General features: G+C 41.6%; 1 protein-coding gene across 4 annotated transcripts; it reads left to right on the top strand.

Annotated features, from left to right (window-relative positions):
* The first annotated feature begins 3,376 nt into the window (after window positions 1-3,376).
* Window positions 3,377-12,758, top strand: TLR4 (toll like receptor 4). Of its 4 annotated transcripts, XM_014565133.2 has the most exons (4): window positions 3,377-3,783; window positions 6,075-6,241; window positions 8,564-8,801; window positions 9,945-12,758. In XM_014565133.2, the coding sequence occupies exons 1-4, from the start codon at window positions 3,691-3,693 to the stop codon at window positions 10,827-10,829; spliced, it is 1,383 nt and encodes a 460-aa protein (XP_014420619.1). In that variant the 5' UTR covers window positions 3,377-3,690; the 3' UTR covers window positions 10,830-12,758. The 4 variants fall into 4 exon arrangements, with proteins under 4 accessions (XP_014420619.1, XP_006191728.1, XP_032334195.1 ...); XM_006191666.3 differs by having other exon boundaries at window positions 3,444-3,783; window positions 8,564-12,418; XM_032478303.1 differs by lacking the exons at window positions 3,377-3,783; window positions 6,075-6,241 and adding exons at window positions 6,270-6,681; window positions 7,910-8,106 and having other exon boundaries at window positions 8,564-10,829.
* Window positions 12,759-14,420: the final 1,662 nt, after the last annotated feature.

Genomic DNA, 14,420 nt, shown 5'->3' on the forward strand with positions numbered 1-14,420 from the left:
ATGACATGTAATAGGTATCCAAGGATGAAAGAGAGTCACCATGAGTCAGAAAGGTTAGGAAACACAGAGTACTCTATTTTCCTTTGCAGATGCAAAATACTCAACAGTCTAGCACATGTTCTAAAAGTACTTAAGAAACAAGTCTGTTTATTCTCTAACCATTTGTTTTATTTGTTTACTTGGAAAGAGCCCTGTTTTTGTTTTGTTTGGTTTTGTTTTTGGTCTTCTTATTGACAAACTGGTCCTCACTGAATATGAGGTATTAGTGTTAGATGTACCATCACCTTATTTGCCACTAGGAAAAAAAAAAGCTCTGCCAATAATAATTGTAATGTATCGTGAGACACATTCTGATTTGAAACACATTCTGATTGGAAACACATTCTGATTTGACAGGTGTTAACATATGAAAAAAATGTGAACCTTATAATTGTTGGATGGAATCAGATTTGGTTCTTAGATTAGGCCAAACTGTGGGGGCTTTTTTCTCTGAGCCAGGCTATGTTGTGATGTTCACTCTTGTTACTTTCTTTTAATCATCATGAAATTACAGGATGCTAAGGTGTGGCACAGATAACCCACTGATCAACAGAAATGTGTGTTTCCTTTTCATAGTGCAGAACAGAATCAGTGCTGTGGAGCAGAAAACATCAGTGACTTTGTGTGTGGGGGTGTGAAGGAAAAACCGGGCTGGTCTAGCAAGATAACTCACAAATCTAAGTATTGGAATACTGATCTGAGTTCTGCTGGACTAACTTGTAAATCTAAGTTAATTAGTGTTGGTTTGCTGTTTATGTTTTTTTTTTTTTTTTTTTGCTAGCCAGCTGGATTTTCAAAGATACATATCTGGCTTTGGAATGTTGGTTTGCTGCCTCCCCACCTCCACTTTTGTGATGATAATGCTGCTAAAGCTGTTCCATGCCTATTGGTGGAATACCCCAAGCTTGTACTTTACCCTATAAAACCTCATGCGCACGTCTTGGAGGTGCTCAGAGCTTCGGAGCAGAAGCCCTTCTGAGACCGCCAGCGTAATACATCTGAGTACTCCAACCCTCCGAGTGGTGCTTGTTTCTTGACTGGCCTGTCGTTTCCATAACGGGGGTGTGTAGGGGGCAGACCAAGAGGCTTGACGCCTAGGCAGTACATAGCATCAGAATACTATCGATGTGGAATGAGATAGTTTTATTTGCGTTTTAGGAAGATTGCTTTGGTTTTGGGATAAAGGATGGATTGGAAGCTTTGAGACTTCGGAAGAACTGAGTCTGGACCCCAGGGGGGAACATTTAACAGTGCATTGCAGTAACCTAGTTCAAGGGATGTGTTCAGTAGGCATTGCAAATAGAAATGAAGACTGACATTTTAGAATTATTTTATGGCTAAAACCTCTAGGACTTGGTAAAAGGTTTTGTTTTAAAATGTTGATTTTTAGTATTACTCAGGTATTGTGAGACCAAAAGATCAGAAGACAATTGCCTTTGAAAAGGTAGTTTGCTACTCACAGTTCCCAAGAGCAGGGGGCACAGGTCACGCTGCAGGGCCACTTGGGGAAGCACCAGGGTCTTTCGGGTGGCAGAAGGAGCCAGGAGAAGGCACGGACAGGGGCCCTTATTGTGGCTTCTGGGGGAAAGGAAAGAAAAGGCAGGGTTAACAAGCTTAAGATTTGCTAGTGTGAATAATTTCAGCAGTCTCTGGAGTATAGGGGCTTTCTCTAGTTGTCTGGTGCCTGGCCCTGTGATGATTAGGACAGAAGAGGATAAAAGCCAGTTAGAAGAGGTGGTGCAGAGTACACCTGGTTTGGTTAGTTTGCATATGAAAGGTGTGCTCCAGGCAAATCATTTGCTATCTCTAAGAACTGGTTAGCCCTGGGAGGGGCAGTCTAGTCCCCAACAGTAAAGCCCCCAATGCCAGAGCATCAAAGAATACAGAAAATAAGAAAATATAGTTAATACACATTTGATGAGAGAAATGAGGAACTCAAAGATACTTCCATCTTAGATGACTATGGAAGTGAAATGCTGTTAACTTTCAAGGGAACTAAACTTTACTGAGCCCCTCTTGTGTGCCAGGCACTGCTTTAAGACCTTTCCAGAGTCTCAATTAATCCTCAAAGCAAAGTTTTGACAGGGGGACTATTTTTAGCTTAATTTTACAGCAGTGTTGAAGAAGTCTGCAAGAGTTTGTTCTCGGTCCCCTATGACATGCTCCCTCACAGCTTGTTTGAGACGTGTTGGATTTGAGGTGCCTGGAGGATATTTTGGTAGAACTATTTAGGACACGATACCAGTAATATCCCCATTTTAAACTATATTTTTATTTAACAGACACTTATGTTGCACTTTCTATACTCTAGACACTGTCTGTCCTGAAAGCTTTACAGATTCCATCTTATTTAGTCCTAAAACAATACTTTCAGCTATGTATTATTATCTTCATTTTATTCATATTTTAATCATCTTAATAGCTACCAATTTATGGAATATCCTGATGAACCATTCACTGGACTAGGCATTTTATGGAAACTAACTTAATTCAATCACTCAAGACAAATGTGATTAGCATCATTTTAAACGCCATAAAACTAGGCTTAGTGGCTTGCATCATTTGACTACTATCACATCTTTATTTTCAAGAATTTCATAAATATGAGCTTCTGTTGCAACTAAAACTATTATCCCATTTTACAGACTAGAAATTAAGTCTCAGTAGCTTAAGTGACTTGACTAATACTACAAGGCCTTAAATCACCCAGCTTGGATTTGAATTTCAGTATATTTGGTTTTTCATCCCAATCTTTTCCCAGTATTCCTGTACTTTTCAAACTGTGTTTCACTGGAGCTTTATTTTCAATGTTTCATAAATGTGGGTTTCTTCACAAGATTTCATAAAATTGGACAGTGCTATGGGCTGAATTGCATCCCCTGCCAAAGTTCAGATGTCAGAGTGTTTACCCCAGGACCTCAGGATGTGACTGTATTTTGCAGTTGGGTCTTTAAAAAGGTAGCTGAGGTAAAATGAGGTCATGAGGTCAGATGGGTGGGCCCTAATCCAGTATGACTGGTGTTCTTATAAGAAGAGGAAATTACGACACAGACACACACAGAGGAAAGACCGGGAGACAGCAGTCATCTACAAGCCAAGGAGAGAGCCTGAACAGAAATCAACCCAGCTGACACCATGATCTCAGATTTCTAGCCTCCGGGCCTTCATGAGGAAATAACTGTCTGTTGTTCTGGTGTTCTGTTATGGCACCTGAGGAAACTAATGCAGTCAGTCTGCACTATAAACACAAAAGTGTAATGCCACTGTCCTAGGTAGTTAGTCACACAGATTGTTTGACCAGTCTGATTACTTTCCTAAGCTCACCAACCCGGAGGTCAGATGACTGCCTGGGATAAAAGCCAGCTTCCTCTTGCTGTTACTTAAGCCACTGGTCTGCAGGCATTTTTTTCTTCTTCTAACTTCCCCTGCGGTGGCAGAGGAGATAAATATTAGCGAAACAAAAGTCCAGAATGCTAAGGTTTCCACTCTCACTTCCTCTCTCCCATTAACCCAGTACTACTTTGAATAGGGTAAGTGCCCTGGGGCACCGAGCTGGGGAGAGAAGACAACAGTGCCTTGGAGGCTGCCCTGACGGCAGACACAGAGGGCCATGCTTTCACAGGGCCACTTCTGGTCACAGAAAATGCCAGGATGATGCCTCACACCCACCTAGCTGTGGCTCTGATGACAGCCATGGCCTTTCTCTCCTGCCTGAGATCCGAGAGCTGGGAACCCTGTGTGCAGGTATGTGGTGGGAGTCAGCTCAACTTCTCTGAGCTTTGCTTTGCTTTTGAAAAACTGCTCTTTGCCCAGAGTTTCCCACAGTGGGCCCTGGTTAGTTTCATTAGCAAAAAGAAGTCAGATTACCTTAAAGATTTGAGAAACCACAGGGACCAAATAATTCATGGTTACAGGGCACTAACGGGCAGCCCCTGGGGCCATGTCCCGTTTAGAATTTAAAGTGCTACTAGCAGTTTAATAGGGACTTTGGGTCAGATAAACCTGCTTAAAATCACTGTTCTACTTCTGGGCTGTGCAACCTTGAATAAGTTAATAACCCTCTCTGAGACTAGTTTTTGCATTGATAAAAGAATTATAGACTTCTGTAGAGAGTTGTAAGAAGCCAGCGCCCTGTCATTCCTTTCCACTGGTGGTTTGTACACTGCTTCAAGCCCTTGCTTTGTCTCTTTCAGTCTCAGGAAGATGTTATTTTGTCTCTTAATAGAAGAAACTTTCTAAGGGGATTTCAGATTTCTGAATCTAGTCATAGTTCTGTCCAAGGGATGAAAAGAAAACAAGTTGGAAAAAAAAAGAGAGAGAGAGAGAGAGACAGAGAAATAGAAAACAGGATAGAGCAATAAAGAGAGAAGAAAGAAAAAAAGAGAGGGCAAGATGTAAACTATCAGGTGTGCCATACTTGCTTGCTTTGTGAAACACCAACCAGCGGGCTCATGACCTCATTCCTAATAGGTCTCTTGTTTTTCCCCTGTGTGGACTTCACAGTTGCTTTGGAAGCCCACAGCAGAACCAAACAGCAACATCCGGGATTTAGGATGTGGCAGGGTCAGAAACTCAAGAAAAGCCTAACTAGCCAGAGTCCTGACATTGAGGATGGGGAAATAGGGTACTTGAATAGGTAACAAAGACAAACTTGTTATCTCCAAGTCCTCTGCTCCCCCAGCTCCCTGCCCACACCCTGCTCACAGCACTTAGCATAAAATGCCTTCAACTGGGACTTGAATAAACCTCCACTTAATCAGTTATCCTTTATTTTATTCAACAAATACTTATTAAGCATTAACCATTTTCCAGGCACCATTCTGAGTGTTGGAGACACAGTAGAGAGTAAGACTCAGAGCTTACAATCTAGAAAGGAAAACGGACAGTACATATGGAACAACCACACAGAGGACATGTAAGATAGTGATATATCCTGTGAAGGATGATGAAGGAGGGTGAGGGAAGAGTGGCCGGCACCATCCCTTATTAGACAGGATGGTCTGTGAGGAACATATGAGGATCAGCATTGCAGGAGACATGGGGATGAAGCAAAGAGCTGCACTGTGAGGCCTTACACATATGATTTCATATCTCTGAATTCTTCTTTAAAAGGTTTATCTGAAGATTAAAGTATGGAACATATAAGAAATGAGCCTGCATATAGTGGGGAATTAATAACAGCCCATAATAATACATGTTAACCTTTATTGATCATTTATGCTGCAATAAGCTTTGAGATAATCTCTTTAAATGCCTTATCTCGTTAATCCTTTTAACAGATGCTATTGGTTTTCAACTGAAAACCAAAATTAGCTGGCTTAAGCAAGGATTTTTGTTGAAGAAATCAGAGAATTAGGAAATTAAATGGGAGGTCAGAGAACAGGACTTAACAAAGAATTTGGGGAACTATGTCAGGAACGACCCCAGGAACCACGGCAGGTTCAAGCACTTGACCTTATTTACTAGGTTCCTTGACTGGCATCCTTGCACTTGAAAGATCTGTCCCCATTTCTGTCTCATCTGCTCAAAGGTCAACGATCCAAGGGAGAGAATACAATCAGCAAAAATTGGGCTACGACTGAGGGAGCTCCGGATGCCCGACTGGCAGTCTCCACAAGCTTGTACACAGTGAAGGGTGTATTCAGAAAAACAACAAAATCCCTCACCTCCAATCACAGGGAAGAGCAAGGGTGACACCCAGAGCTTTCTAGACTCTAAAGCCTCAGTTCTTCACCACCTGACTCCATTGCTTCTTGCTAAATGCTGCCCTTGTGATAGCAGACGTTAAACATTGGGTACATAGTAGGAGCTCTTCCCTTCCTATCTACAGAAAGACATTTCATAAGAAAGAAGTGAGTGGATGGATGTGTGGATGGATGAATGGATGACTGGATGGACGGATGAATGAAGAAAGGTTGACTGGCCCATGTGCTTGTACCAGTGGCCTCCCAGGCTCTGGCTAGGAGAGGGCACTGCAGGGCAGTGTGTTAAGGTGCATGCAGGAAGACACTGCATCTAATGTCTGATCATTTCAGGTGGTTCCTAACATTAGTTACCAATGCATGGAGCTGAATCTCTACAAAGTCCCAGACAACATCCCCACATCGACCAAGATACTGGATCTCAGCTTTAACCACCTGAATCATTTAGGCAGCCATAGCTTCTCCAGGTTCCCAGAACTGCAGGTGCTGGATTTATCCAGGTAACGCACGAGCTTTCACCACTGCACAAGGTGAAATGTTCACTGTTCTTTGATCTCATGCTAACATTGGGGTTTCATTTTCATTCACCTATTCACTCATTCAACAGATGTCTCACTTGCTATATAACTTAGGGCAAGCCACTTGAAACTAGCAGTTAAATGAGACAGTTTCCGAGGACAACTCTATCTTTGGTTTTCTTTTACTTCAGGGAAGTAAATGGACTCTTTCATCAGCAGGTATTTTTTGGCCACTTGCTGTGTGTTGTACACTCTGCTAGGAAACAAGAGTATGTGGATACAGAACATACAACCCCAGCTATTAAGAAGGGCCTATCCACTTGAAAGAATTAATGGGTTAAAATCCTGAGCATGGTGCTGGGCACACAGTAGAAATTCAAGAATGTTACTTGAGTCTGATTTTGGATTTTGAACCTCATGAGGTAAGGATAGTAATATATAATAGTTGTTGTTAAGCTATTTGCAAACTAGAGGCAATACATTATGTTATTCAGAAGAGGGACCTTTTATGCAGTGAATAATCAAGACAGATTTCATGAACTGAGTGGGAATCATATAATACCAAGAATATTGAAAGTGGGTTAGAGGATGGGAAATTAGGAAGATAGAAGTGACCCGAGGAGAAAGATGACAATATCAGAGGAAAGCATTTGCTGTGAGAAAGAACAGTGGCTAATATTTTCTTTTCTGATGCAGAGAAATATATTATTTATTAGGACAGGTAAAGTTATTATCATCATTTTAAGCGGAATTGAATCCTAAAATTATTTTCATCATCAGGGGCCCTATTTAGAAATGTACTAGATAATGGATGACAATCTCTATAAGAGTTTGTGAAAAATGGAGAAACTTCGTACTCATGACATTTTATCATAGAAACTCTTAATAAGGGCTAAGAGGATAGTAGGTATTTCTGTAGAAGAGTGAGCATTTGGTATTTTATGCTATATCTTGCGTATTGATAGAGTTTAACATAGGGGGAATAGAGCATTTTAAAGGCAGTGGCACAGAACCCTATGGAGGTCAAAAGACTTGAGCCAGGTCTTCCTCTAACACTTACTGCCATGTGACCTAAAGCATGTCACCTCATCTCCCTGAGTCTCCATTTTCATATCTATAAAACAGAAATTGTGAACCTTACCCCACAGGGTTACTGATGTTGAACGCTAACATGCTATATATATTAAAAACCTTATAAAGTAGACTTTATATAAAAATACTATTATAACATTTCATTAGTTTCTAAATTTCAGTTTTCTGAGTAAGAGTTTTGTCATGAGCTATACTGGATTGAGGTAGACAGATCAGCACCCCCCACCATTTTTTTTTTAACAAGATGTGGTTTCTCATCAAACAATGTCCCTTATTATTCATTTTTGATCTACCACATACTCAAGGAACTACCCTCAGAGGCTTCAAACATGTGCTCAGAGAGAGGCCAGCTTCCCCTCTGGTTAGCCAGGAGGAATTTCTGGATTAGGGCAAGGAAAGATAATAGTGCGATAGACAAACTCTACCTTTGCATGTTGCTTCATTGTGTTCACGTACAGTAAAAACATTTGTCCTCTAAGGATGCTTTTTGATAGACCAGGCAGCCTTTTTTTTTTTCCCTATGGAAATCTATTGATATATATTTTTTTCTTTTTGTAGATGAGGAAACAGGTGTGGAGAGTTTAAGGGATTCATACACATTCATATGACTTGCTGACAGCAGACTGGAGATGCATGTTCACATCTCCTGCTTCCAAGTTAAATGTTCTTTTCATCTTAATACTCTGCTTCTCTAAAGATGCGCCCCCTTATGTGGACAAGTTTTCATAAACATTAAGGATATCTGTGACACTTAGGTATAATTTTTTTATATCTTTGAAATTGACATTCACCAGTCATTTCTCATGCCTAACAACTAACAACTATCAGTATCATCTGTACCAATTGGATATACAATCACAATTGTGTGTGGCGGAGAATGGCTAAAGTTGATCCAAGGTTGTTACATACTCTCTCAGCCATTTGGCCTTCATGTGCCCTAATTATTGATCTTTAACTGACTTCCCTCTGATGGATGGGCTGCCTTTGCTTAGCATGTGTGCCTAGTGTGATAAAAAGAGATTATCATGGTGGCCAGTGGAATACCAAATCTGTGGGGCTTCTTTACTTCATCTGCCTTGCCTGATATTTTTGCCTATGCACAATCACATGGCATGACCAATCTGTGTGAAGACCTAGATGACTGGCTGGCATTTCATTTGGGGTTTTTATTCAGCAGAAATATTATGTAATCTGTATCTCTTTTCCCTGTAGATGTGAAATTCAGATGATTGACGATAATGCGTATCAGGGGCTAAACCACCTTGCCACCTTGATATTGACGGGAAACCCTATCCAGAGTTTAGCCCTGAGAGCCTTTTCTGGAATACCGAGTTTACAGAAGCTGGTTGCTGTGGAGACAAACCTAGCATCTCTAGAGGACTTCCCCATTGGACATCTCAAAACTTTGAAGGAGCTTAATGTGGCTCACAATCTTATCCATTCCTTTAAGGTACCTAAATATTTCTCTAACCTGCCTAACCTGGAGTATTTGGATCTTTCTAATAACAAAATCCAAAATATTTATCATGGAGACTTGCAGGTTCTACATCAAATGCCCCTACTCAACCTCTCTTTGGACTTGTCCCTGAACCCTTTAGACTTCATCGAACCAGGTGCCTTTAAAGAAATTAAGCTCAATAAACTGACTATGAGAAGTAATTTTAATAGTATAGATGCAATGAAAACTTGTATTCAAGGTCTGGCTGGTTTAAAAATCAATAGGTTGGTTTTGGGAGAATTTAAAAATGAAAGGAACTTGGAAAGTTTTGACAAATCTGTCATGGAAGGACTGTGCAATTTGACCATTGAACAATTCCGGATAGCAAACATCAGAGAATTCCCAGAGGATGTTACTGACTCATTTAACTGCTTGGCAAATGTTTCTATGATTTCTCTGTTGAGTCTGTATTTAGATAATCTAGAAGCCATTCCTGAAGATTTCAGATGGCAACACTTAGAATTAGTTAACTGTAAATTCAAACGATTTCCCACACTGAAGCTCAACTCTCTCAAAAAGTTTGTTTTCATACACAACACAGGCATGAGCACTTTTGTTGAAACTGAGCTACCGAACCTTCAGTTTCTAGCTCTCAAGGGAAATGATTTGAGTTTCAAGGGTTGCTGTTCTCACACTGATTTTGGGACAACCAAACTGAAGTATTTAGATCTGAGCTTCAATGGTATCATTACCATGAATTCAAACTTCATGGGCTTAGAGCAACTAGAACATCTGGATCTCCAGCATTCCGCTTTGAAACAGGCCAATGATTTTTCTATCTTCCTATCACTCAGAAACCTTCATTACCTTGATATTTCTTATACCCAGACCCGAATTGTCTTCCATGGCATCTTTCATGGCCTGGTCAGTCTCCAAACCTTAAAAATGGCTGGCAATTCTTTTCAGAACAACTTGCTGCCTGATATTTTCACAGAGGTGACTAACTTAACCGTCCTGGACCTCTCTAAGTGCCAACTGGAACGGGTATCCCAGCGGGCATTTGACCCCCTCACTAAACTGCAGGTGCTAAATATGAGTCACAACAAACTCTTGTCATTGGATGTACTTCCTTATGAACCTCTCCGCTCCCTCCAGATTCTAGACTGCAGTTTCAACCGTATTGTGGCCTCCAAGGAGCAAGAACTACAGCATTTGCCAAGGAGCCTTGCTTTTTTAAACCTTACTCAGAATGACTTTGCTTGTGTTTGTGAACACCAGCATTTCCTGCAGTGGCTCAAGGACCAGAGGCAGCTCCTGGTAGAAGCTGAACAAATGGTGTGTACACAACCTTTAGACATGCAGGACATGCCCGTGCTGAGTTTCAGGAATGCCACCTGTCAGATAAGCAAGATGACCATTAGTGTGTCGGTCCTCACTGTACTTCTGGTATCTGTGGCAGGAGTCCTGGTCTACAAGTTCTATTTCCACCTGATGCTTCTTGCTGGCTGCAAAAAGTATGGCAAAGGTGAAAACACCTATGATGCCTTTGTTATCTACTCCAGCCAGGACGAAGACTGGGTGAGGAATGAACTTGTAAAAAACTTGGAAGAGGGGGTGCCGCCCTTTCAGCTCTGCCTTCACTACAGAGACTTTATTCCTGGTGTGGCCATTGCTGCCAACATCATCCAGGAAGGTTTCCATAAAAGCCGGAAGGTTATTGTCGTGGTGTCCCAGCACTTCATCCAGAGCCGCTGGTGTATCTTTGAGTATGAGATTGCCCAGACCTGGCAGTTTTTGAGCAGTCGTGCCGGCATCATCTTTATCGTCCTGCAGAAGTTGGAGAAGTCCCTGCTGCGGCAGCAGGTGGAGCTGTATCGTCTTCTCAGCAGGAACACCTACCTGGAGTGGGAGGACACTGTCCTGGGGCGGCACATCTTCTGGAGACGGCTCAGAAAAGCCTTGCTGGAGGGTAAAGCATGGAGTCCAGAAGGAACAGCGGATGCAGAGAGCAGCCAGCATGAAGCGACAACCTCCACCTGAGGAGGAGAAACTCCTGACGTGCTTCTTGCCCAGCTAGACCCAGAGCTTGTTCAGCTAACAAGTATTAAATGCTGCAACATAGCAGGCCTTGTGCTAAGGGCCAGTGGTTCAGTGTGCACAAGATATACAGGACTGCTAATTCCATGGAGTTTACAATGTAGAGGGAGTAAACACTGTACTGAAATACAGAACTTCCAGGAGGCTGTTGAAACCAATTCAACTAAGTGGTCCAGGACAGGGAAAGTCAACTCAACTCTTACCCAACAACACCGAATTAGAACTCAGTGAGATCAGAACAGGACAGAGTTCTCCAGAGTCTTTTCAGCGGAAACCACCTCATGTTATAGGTTTCAGCCTTGTTAAAAGACAATCGTTTTTGTAGTTTCAACTGAACTGGGTCTTTGCTTGCTTTTCCCTTTTCTATTGAATACAGTGTAAATTCTACTTGCTGACTCAGAAGGTTCCTGATTCAGATACCCCCTCCACTTTAAGTCAGTTCACAAACGTGCCAGTCATTCCTTAGCATGTTCTATTTATTAACTAATAGTCCCTGATATATTTTTGCTTTTATAAATCCAGTTCTCATTTTTCATGTCTTCTCTATAAACCCGTATCACAAATAAGGCTGTTAGAGACATGCTGGAAATATCCATATTTAACCACTATCTTTTGAGCAAATACGTAAAATACACTGTCACTTTGTCACTTGATGTCATTCTGAAGTTAATACCTACTAAGTTATGACTGTCATGAAGGTAGAATTAAAATAATTTGGTTAAAAGTGGCACTTATTGTAATAGAGGGAGACAAGTCCAACTTCCTGGTCTCATAATGAGCAATTTGGCCTAGAGGTGGGGCAAGAGGTGGGATGCCCTCAGGAGGTCAGCTCTTCTGGATGACGCCAGGAACATGTGGGCTGATATAGCTGGGGTGACCACACGATGAGAGTTGCAGCAAAGGTTTCTTCTGCAGCAAATGAATTTTGTTGGATGGACCATCGAATCCTTCAGGGGACTGTGAAATGGTTTCAGGTAGGGAGCACACATTGTTCCCTCCTGTTGGGTGTCACTCCATGACCACATTTAGGAAAGAGTAAATGTTATCATTGTGAAAATAGTATCTCTGAGGTTACTTTGGGCCATGTTAAGGGGGATTCTTAGAAAAGCACACTTACCCAGCTTCCCCAGAATCATGCATTCAAAGAAAGAGCAATGAGGACATTTAGAAAATACAGTTGTCAAAAACTGGAACTATGGCCACACTCAGGAGTGTGTTTGTGACTGAGTGTTCCAGAGTGTGTTTTGGTTGGAGCATAGCTGGAGTTGCTGAGCATGCCCAGGTGTGTTTGTAGGTCTTACATGGTAGAGAAAGGGGATGTATGTATGTGTGCATGTGCCTCTATGTGTTCCTATTCATGTTTGTGTGATCCTGGCTGCACAGAAGAAAATGTGATTATATTACAAGGGGAATATGTGCATGTGATGTAAAGATCTCCAGCTGTTTGAGACAGGTCCTCACTCTTGTGTTTGTATGTGATTGCTTATATACAAATGTCTACACTGAATTTCAAGTATACTTGAAGGCATGTGTTTTTGTGTGAGTGTGTTTGTGTTCATATTTAAGTATGCATTCTGCACCTGTGTGTTAGTTAGTACAAGCAAATATACAAGACTCCAAGAGGGAACATCAAAATACAACTAGAATATTTCCTGTTCCCAGGTATGCAAGGCTGTCACCAGCCTACTTCCCATCAGTCCCCTCTCCTAGCTGGGAATTCTACAGGTGAGGTGGACAAGAAAGGAAAGAAATGATATGGCAGAAACATAAGGGGGAGAAGAGGACAGTTAGGCCTGGGACAGGTTCTCTGCAGCTATTTAAAGTCTCTGGATTTAAAGAGAGATGAAGTGTGGAATAAAGAGATATGAAAAATTAATACTAATTAGAATGCCTTAAGTTTGTGTAATACCCTACAACTTGGAACATATTCACACAATTATAAACACATCTGAATCTCTCATTTTCCAGGTAGGGTAGCAGATTAAGAATTAGTTTCACTATTTTACTGGCATAAAACCTGAAGTTCAAGGAAGTAAATTTATTAGGCCACAGAACAAAGTGGCAGGGCCAGAACTCAAGTCTCCAGCGTACACCGGGCATCTCACTTTCCACTGCACCCCGTTGCTTCATGCTTCAAGATCACAAAATGGGAAGTGAAATTCCTGAGCTTCTCTGTGTGGTTCACAGCAGTCAAGGGCTTTTCACTGAAACCATGAATCATTAGGCAAATACATGTGCATATATATATATATTATATATACTGAGTGATTCATTTATAAAACATTTCTTTCCATAAAAGACATGAGGGAGATTTAAACAAACTATACACAGACAAGTTTTGTTAATTAGGATTGGAAAATCTGGAGAAAGAACCTAAAAGAGGAAAAGGAGACACTAAGAATATTTAGCATAGTATTTTCCTGTCCTAACTTCAGAGAAATACCCTGGCATTTTGGATAGTGTGGCTTTTGGAGAAAGCCAAAACTCATATCCACCTCTCACCATGTGTTCCCCGGCTTCCCTCCTCTGAGAGTCTAGTCAACTCAAATGTAAAAGGAGGGTAGATTATTACTTTGCAAAACTGTTGTAAGCATTAAAAATAATACATGTTCAATATAAGGGACATTGTTTTCATAGGAAAGTAATCCTCTAGGAATTTATGAGGGGGCCACAGGTAGAAATACTGAGTGGTCTTCTCAATAATACCATTTTAGCAATTGCTGTTGTCCAACCTGGGAGACCACAGGGGGACTGTGGGTGTGATGCAGTTTCTTTCTGACTCAGCCTCTGCCCACAAGATCGTCATAACCCCAGCTTCCTTCTGGACTCTCTCACCTGTCTAGAAAACACCAGCAGGTTCCTGGAAGGCCTTCTGTGAACTCACAGGAGTCCTCACAAGAATGACTGAGAGGTCCACGAGAGCAGAGAGTACATCTGTTCACCCTTTGCTTCCCCAGCCCTGAGCTCCATGGAGTGCACACAGCAGACAAAACACACCTAGTTATTTGAAGAATTGATGGGGCGAGTGAAGAACCATCTCCACGGGGGATGCTGTTCTCCATTTTTCCCAGTCAAGGCCCTCAAGTCCCAGACCACAGTTCTTTGTTGCCCACGGAGTTTCCGAGGTCTAGACTTTCACATCGGCCCCCTGTTTCTCTTTTGTCTGCATGGATATTCTCAGCCACTTCCTCTACTTGGTTCCTTAACTCCAAGTGTTCCCAAAGACTTTGCAGAAGGGGAGAAGAGGACTTCTCTAATAATAATTATTCTTAATGGCTACTTTAAGGTCCCATTCTACTGCTTTAGGTGTGATATCTAATTTAAATTCCCACACCATGCCTATGAGATGGGCACTAGTAATATCAGCATTATTACCCATTGGAAAATGAAGGCTCTGAGACCATAGGTAACCTATCCCAAGTCCCACAGGTAGAAAATGGCAGAGCTTGGCTTTAAACGCAGTCTCTTCAAAAAGACTTCTCACTCATTCTTACAAGGACTCTTCTGAGTTCATATAAGACCCTCCAGGAACCT

This window comes from Camelus ferus, chromosome 4, assembly GCF_009834535.1.
Source record: "Camelus ferus isolate YT-003-E chromosome 4, BCGSAC_Cfer_1.0, whole genome shotgun sequence".
In the NCBI taxonomy this organism is placed as follows: Eukaryota; Metazoa; Chordata; class Mammalia; order Artiodactyla; family Camelidae; genus Camelus; species Camelus ferus.